The following is a 7,288-nucleotide window of genomic DNA, read 5'->3' as shown; positions in this document are numbered from 1 at the left end:
CCCATTCTGGACATCATCTAGAACTATTTTGAGATACACACCCATGGAGGGAATTGCTGGATTTATAGGGTATGGATATACTTAAGTTGCCTGAGAGACTGCCCACAGCCCAGGGAGCTATTAGAGATGTTCACTGCAGCAGCATTGTTGTTTAACTCTGTGTATGTATGTGTTTGTGTGCCCACATGCTCACGGGCTTGGGAGGTGGTGGTAGCAGCAGAAAGTTGAAGGGAACCTAAGTGTCCAGCACTGATAGAACAAGAAACCCATGGCAGACTCTCATTACAAAATATTAGGCCGCAGTTAAAAGCTACAGATTGAATATACATATAGCAACATGGGTAAATCTTAATTTTCCATTAAATACTCTATTTTGTAAGAAACAGACTGAGAAATGTAATATATTTACATAATACCATTTACATAAATTAAAAATATATATAGACGAAACAACACCACACATTTTGCAAGAACATGTGCAAACAAAAATACACATTAACACATTAGAGAGGCTGCTATGGGCGGTGACGGGGGGCGGGGAATAAAAGTGGAGTACAAGAATAAAAGTTAATAGAAAAAATGTGAAATGTGAGAGGACTTTTCTAATCTGACTCTAAGATTTATAATAAAGCTATAATAATCAAGACAAGGTAGTGTCCTGTCATGACGGACAAACAGATCAATGGAACAGAAGAAAGGGCTCAGAAATAAACCCACATGTATACAGTCAATTGATGTTTTACAAAGGTGCGAAGACAATTCAGTGGAGAAAGGAATAACTGAACCGCCATGTGCAAAAGTGCATCTGGATCTATAATTTGAAGCATATAAAAATATTTACTCAGAGTGGATCACAGACTAAATGTAAAACCAAAGCTATAAAACATAGGAGAAAACTTTTTTGATCTTGGGTTAGGCCAAGATTTCTATGCGTACAACATCAAAATAGAAATCCATAAAAGAAACATTTGATATATTGGATTTCATCAAAATTATGAACGTTTGCTCTTTGAAAGGCACCGTAAGATAATGCAAAGAAAATATTTGCAAATCACTGCCTGATCATGTCCTTATATCCAGAATAAAACACCGTCAAAACTCAATAAGGAAACAACCCAATTTCTTTTTTAGTGGGCAGGAAATTCAAACATGCTATTCAGTAAAAAAACTTATCCTTAGCAAATAAGTACATGAAAAGATATTCAATACAATTACTAATCAGGGAAACTCAAAACCACAATGAGATACTGCTACGCACCAATTAGAATGGCTAAAATTTAAAAGGCTGACTATATCAAGTGTTGGTGAGGACACAGAACTGCAACCCTCATACACTGCTGCTAGGAATGTAAAATGATACAATCATTTTGCAAAACAGTATGGCAGTTTCCTAATAAGTTATAAAAGTCCACCTACCATATGACCCAGGCATTCCATTCCTAAGTGTTTACTCAAGGAAAATTAAAACATATGTACTTTCGAAGATTTGTGCACCATATTCACAGCAGCTTTATTTGTAATAGCCAAAAGGTAAACAATGCAAATGTCCAATAGTGAATCACTAAACAAATTGTAGTCTATCTGTACAATGCAATACTATAAAATAATTTTTACTTAGCCATAAAAGGAAGAAACCATTGATATAGGCAACAACATGGCTGAACCCCAAAACAGTTATCCTGAGTATATACTGTATGGTTCATTTACATAAAATTCTAGAAAATGCAAACTAATTTATAGTGACCTAAAGTACATCAGTGCTTGCCTGGGCAGGAGGTTTCGGGAGGAAGGGGTTACCAAAGGGCACGGGAAAACTTGCAGGGGTGATGATATGTTCATAATCTTGATCTCAGTGATGGTCTCACGAGGGAAACATATTAAAATTTATCAAATGGTACACGTTGAATATGTGCAATTTATTGCATGTCAATTATATCTAAATAAGAGATTTTTATAAAGAAAAAAATAGGTATTCTGGCGCCCAGGGCCACCCAGCTGTAAGCGGCGGGGTGGGATTCCAACCCAGAAGCGGGCATTTGGAGCCCTCATGCTTCACCCTAGCTCCCTGAAATAAGCACGGAGGATGGCTCTGAGCAGCGGAGGAAAGTGCTGGAAGCAAGCAGGCCGAGCGCGTCCCTGGCTGGGGATGTTAATCATTACCGGAGGGCAGCCCCAGCGCGGCCCCGCCCCGCGACGGCCGCCTGCGCGCCCGGCTGCCGCCTGCCCTCTCCGCCGGCCACCTGCTGCTGCCCGCGCCATGGTGAGTCCAGGGGTGCGCGGCCGCGATCGGGGCAGCGGGGCCAGGGCAGCCGCGGGCGAGGTGGGAACGGGAAGGGGTGGGGGAGGGTCTTTTCGAGCCCCCTGCGGAGCCGCCCGGGTCCGAGAGTGGGGTCTCTGCCCGGCTCTCTGTCGCCGGCGGCGGGGAGGGGAAGCTGAGGCCCTGAGAGGGGCGGTGGCGGGTCCGAATCCCACTCAGTTGGGAGGCCAGGCCTGCCCTGACCCCGGCCAGTGCTCGTTCCGGGACCCTGCCGGGGGCGGGGCCTACGACCTTCCTGGGCCGGGGAGGACAGTCGTGGAGGAGTCCACAGATCTCGTCCCCTTAGTGGCCCGATTCTGCTTTATACTGCGGTGGGAGCGAGAGGGAGGCTGAGTTTGCGCGCTCCTGCGCGTGCCTGTCCGCTGCCCCTTCCCGCTGGCACTCTGGGTACGGGGTCTTCCTGGGACTCACGCTCTGCGCCGGTGTGCTGTCCCGGGCCCCAGAGTCAGCCCCCACGCCGGCTTGAGGCCCATGCGCGGCCACGGGGGCTTGGTGACGCTGGAGCAGCCCTCCTCCTGGCTGAGCTTCCCCCACCCACCCCCCCGGGGCGAGGGCGGGGCCTTTGCTCTGCTGTAAGCTCGGGAGCTTCATCAGACCATTTCTGGTCCACAGGCCTTCGGAGCAGGCAAGACTGGCAGGGCCTTTTGATAGGAGAGGGACTTGGGCGAGGGAGGATGAGTGGGGCTGTTTGTGAGGGGCGCTGAGGTCCCAGAGATGCAGGCTTGGGAAATCGGTAACCACTCCCCACACCTCGCCAGAGGAGGCAAACGGGGCACCGCCCCCCTCTCTGTCTCCAGAGCCGGCACCTGGAAGGTTTGTCAGTTCAGCCCCAGGCTGTGCGACTTGGGGGGTTCCAGAAGTCTCTACCGAGAAAGGGAAGCCTTCTAAGAGCTTACCTGGACCCACCCACTCCTTTAAGAGCCAGGGAAGTAAACAGTGGGCTCTGATGCTTTGGCTGACTTCTGATTGTCTGGATACACGGACCAAGCGGTCAGCCACGGGGAGAAGGCCAGCTCTGGAGTAGAGACCTCCCTACTGGGCAGATGATGCAAATCGCTGCTGCCATTCAATCCCTATAGCCATCCAGAGCCGAGGGGAAGAGAGGGGCCAAGCTCCATCAGTCAAGGGAGAGCTCACGTTTTCAGGAGGGAAACAGCAGGGAAAAAAGACGACTTAGGAAAGCACTGTGATGCTTCAGCTGCCCCAAATGCTATCAGGCCCATCACAAGCCTACTTGCCTTAGGAAGTATTTTTTTTTGTAATGCAGATGACATTTCCTTTATAGCGGTAGAGTTTCCTAAAGTGTCCCATTGGCGCCTCATGATGATCAGTGGAGGTGGAGGTTCTGCCAAGAGAGGTACAGCCACCTGGCTGGTAAATGGTGAAAGCGGGGCTCAAACCTCCTGCCAATCAACACATGGTCTCCAGACTGCGGGCTGCCTCATAAAAGCTAAATTAACCTCCCTCACATTCCCTCCCCACCCCTAAGGATATCTTTTCAATTCAGCACTCTATTTCTTCCCTGGGGTGGTGCCACTCTAGAAGCCTAGGTTCTGGGATCTGCTAAGCTCCCAGACCTGGATCCTCCTAGGATGAAACTGACCCTTGCTTCCTTGCATTCTCTGAGGTTCCACTCATGGCCTGAATTGTGCCAATTTGGGCTGCCTTGAGGGCACTTTGCACATTAGGTAAATAGGATGGGGCACTAGGTTTGCCAGCTGCCTTTGGCCAAGTTCCTTCCACTTTGGCCTGAGCTTCCCAACCAGCCAGAAAAACAGACGGAAAACCAGAGAAATCTAGCCCTGGCGGCTCAGGACCAGAGGCTGCCTGGGAGCGTGACTGAGGACCTACTAGAGGTAGTGCCAACGGCGGTCAGCCGCAGTGTGGCTAAGAATGGGCTGGACACTTATTTTAAATGTAGCTCCTTCGTCCAGCCCCAGGGAAGCTGACACACAGACAACACTGCGCCATCACTGGCTAGGGGTGGGCAGGAAAGAACAGCAGACAAGTCGTTTCCCCTCTCTAGGCCTGTTTCCTCTTCAATACACGTGAAAGTTACAGTAGGGACGTGGGGTGCATATGATGAAGTACGTAATAGGAAAAGGAAGGGGGGACAGTCATGGGTACTCTTCCTGAGAGGTTGTGGAGTAATATATTTGCATCTGGGATTTATTTTGCTTTTACGCCCTCACTGATGTAATAGATCTCATGGAGGGAAGGTCTGTAAGGCTTTGAGGGCAGGGTGGGGGAAGAGTGCTTCTCTGTTCCCGTCATATGAATTACATTGCTTTTGAGATTTCCTTTCTCTGTGTGGAGTGTAAAACCCAAGACCTGAGAGCCTATCGGCGGACGAGCCGGGACCCCACCTCCTGGGCAGGGTGCCACCCTTGAGGCCTCCCAGCTTATTGCTCAAAGACCTGCTGCCCTTTGGTCACCCATGTCCAAAGCAGCCAGTGGAGGCTAAGTTCCCCTAAAGGTTGGAGCCCCTCTGTTTTGACCTATAAAGAGAAATGCCCTTGGGCCTCTGTTTTTTTCCTTCTTCTAGGCTGGCAAAGCACACAGGCTGAGCGCTGAGGAGAGGGACCAGCTGCTGCCAAACCTGAGGGCCGTGGGGTGGAATGAGCTGGAAGGCCGCGATGCCATCTTCAAGCAGTTTCATTTCAAAGACTTCAACAGGGTATGGCACCAGGGTCGGACAGAGTTTTCTGAGACGGGCTGATGGGGTCACCTCACAAAGCATGTTCTCTCCCTTCATGTCTTGTTAGCCAAGACTCTCAGACACCACACTCATCCAGTTATTTGGGCACTGTGCCAGTGGGGAAATTAATTTTCCTGTCTAACTCAGAAAGTATCATTTTTGGGGATTGGAGAGCCATAGGAGGATGTGTCTTGGGCTCTCTCTTCCTGGAACTTTTAGCGACAGTCTTCTGACGAGATAGTTCAAGTAGAAAACATGCACATCTGAAGACATTTGAACAGACAGCCAAGACTGGCCAGATCAAAAGCCTGTTGTGGTGTTCCCACCTTGTTGGCGTCCTAAATAGCAAGACTTTCTTCCTACTGCAAGGACAATCTCTAACTCAGACCTGAGAACCAGTGACAGGATGTCAAGGGGGAAATGATTAAAGATAGAGGAGTCTCCTGGGGGGAAACTAATTCATCCTCCTGTGTCTAGGCCTTGAACTGGTGATGTCCAGAAGTCCTTTCTCTTAGAACACTAACCTGGCTCTCACTCCACTTAAATAGGCCTTTGGGTTCATGACAAGAGTGGCCCTGCAGGCTGAGAAACTGGACCACCATCCTGAATGGTTTAACGTGTACAACAAGGTGAGTGATGCTGTGTGCCTCTGTTGTGCTCTGCCCTCATCCAAATACTGCGAACTCCGACACATTCTGAAGGCTTTTGGACTTAACAATGCGCCTTCCTGACCCATAGGTCATCCACTCATCTCATTTCCAGTCTCACTGAGATTGCACATGCCTAGAATCAACATAAATACCCCTGGAAAAAAAAATCAGTCTTACTATAGAAAGAAATGCAAATTAAAAGATGCATGAGATAGTTGTGGTTAAAGTAGACATTTAAGTAGGCATTAAGAAGGCAAAACCCAACAAAGGAAAGGCTGTGGGAATCAGGCATACTTATTCAGTGTTCGTAGCTCTAAACGGCTTTAATCTTGCTGGAGGTATGGAAGAATGAAAAAGTAATAAACTTGAACTAAGAATACACACATATTTGGGAGGCCAAGGTGGGCGGATCACGAGGTCAGGAGATCGAGACCCTCCTGGCTAACACGGTGAAACCCCGTCTTTACTAAAAAACACAAAAAAATTAGGCCGGCCTGGTGGTGGATGCCTGTAGTCCCAGCTACTGGGGAGGCTGAGGCAGGAGAGTGGTGGGAACCCGGGAGGCAGAGCTTGCAGTGAGCAGAGATTGAGCCACTGCACTCCAGCCTAGGAGACAGAGCAAGACTCCGTCTCCAAAAAAAAAAAAAAAAAAACAACAACACATAGCCAACCTATTAAATTATTTGCTTAATGAATAGAAACAGTCATTAAATGTCTACCATGTGCCCAAAAGCTCCGCTGGCCTCTGTTTATAAAAACAGTAAGGGTAGAAGAGGCCGTCTGTGAATGGATAGTGTTTAGGAGTTGGCATTGGTTTTTGGTTTTGTCTTTAGCTTTTAGGTTGCTCTTGACATTCGGATATTAAGTTTTTATTCTATAGCTGAAGTCATGATTATTTTTGAAAGACAGCAAAGGGGAGATGTAGAAGATGTTGTTACAGACATGTCAGGAAGGAGTCCCCAGGAGAGATCGTAGTGGCCAGCTGCTATTCTGGAGCTCCTAGCAGGGCTGCGCCCAGCAGCTACTGACTCCCTCCTGTTCTTAAGTGAAGTCAGTGGAAGCAGAATTTCTGGTTTCATTTCAGGTCCACATCACGCTGAGCACCCATGAGTGTGCTGGCCTTTCGGAACGGGACATAAACCTGGCCAGCTTCATCGAACAAGTAGCAGTGTCCATGACATAGACCCTGCCCTTCCTCTTTGAATTCTTCAGGGGGAAGGGGTGACTGAACCGGGAATCCAGGGAGGGAGCTGAGGAGCCCTTGCCCTCCCGCCATTCCCCTCCCAAGACCCAGCTGCTGCCGTTGAGGGGTGAGTCCTTGCTGTGGGATGTGCCAGTGTCCCCACCAACACCAGGAATTCAGACCTTTTCCCTGCACCACTCTCTTCGTCCTGGGGGCTCTGTTACACTAATTTGAATAAGCTCTCCCCTTTCTTTGCAACTTCCCAGCAACAATAATGATTTTCTTGCCAGGCTGTGTCTTGCTCCCTGATTCATTTCCCAGGAAGCTGTGATACAGGGTGAAATAAAGTCTTGTCTTAGAAACCAGGACCCTAAACCCCACACTATGTAACAGAAACACATGTGCTTTTATGTCTCAAATAAAACTATTATATCACTTGG

At 48.5% G+C, this 7,288-nt stretch overlaps 1 protein-coding gene across 2 annotated transcripts; it reads left to right on the top strand.

Moving 5' to 3' along the window:
• Positions 1-2,156: 2,156 nt before the first annotated feature.
• Positions 2,157-7,288, top strand: PCBD1 (pterin-4 alpha-carbinolamine dehydratase 1). Of its 2 annotated transcripts, none has more exons than XM_055274595.2 (4): positions 2,157-2,260; positions 4,863-4,994; positions 5,564-5,644; positions 6,750-7,288. In XM_055274595.2, exons 1-4 carry the CDS (start codon positions 2,258-2,260, stop codon positions 6,846-6,848), a joined length of 315 nt encoding a protein of 104 aa, XP_055130570.2. In that variant the 5' UTR covers positions 2,157-2,257; the 3' UTR covers positions 6,849-7,288. The 2 variants fall into 2 exon arrangements, with proteins under 2 accessions (XP_055130570.2, XP_055130571.1); XM_055274596.1 differs by lacking the exon at positions 2,157-2,260 and adding an exon at positions 2,913-2,942.

Source organism: Symphalangus syndactylus, chromosome 4 (genome assembly GCF_028878055.3).
Source record: "Symphalangus syndactylus isolate Jambi chromosome 4, NHGRI_mSymSyn1-v2.1_pri, whole genome shotgun sequence".
NCBI classification, from domain to species: domain Eukaryota; kingdom Metazoa; phylum Chordata; class Mammalia; order Primates; family Hylobatidae; genus Symphalangus; species Symphalangus syndactylus.
The sequence above is the reverse complement of the archived record's forward strand: the minus strand, read 5'-3'. Positions and strand labels throughout refer to the sequence as shown.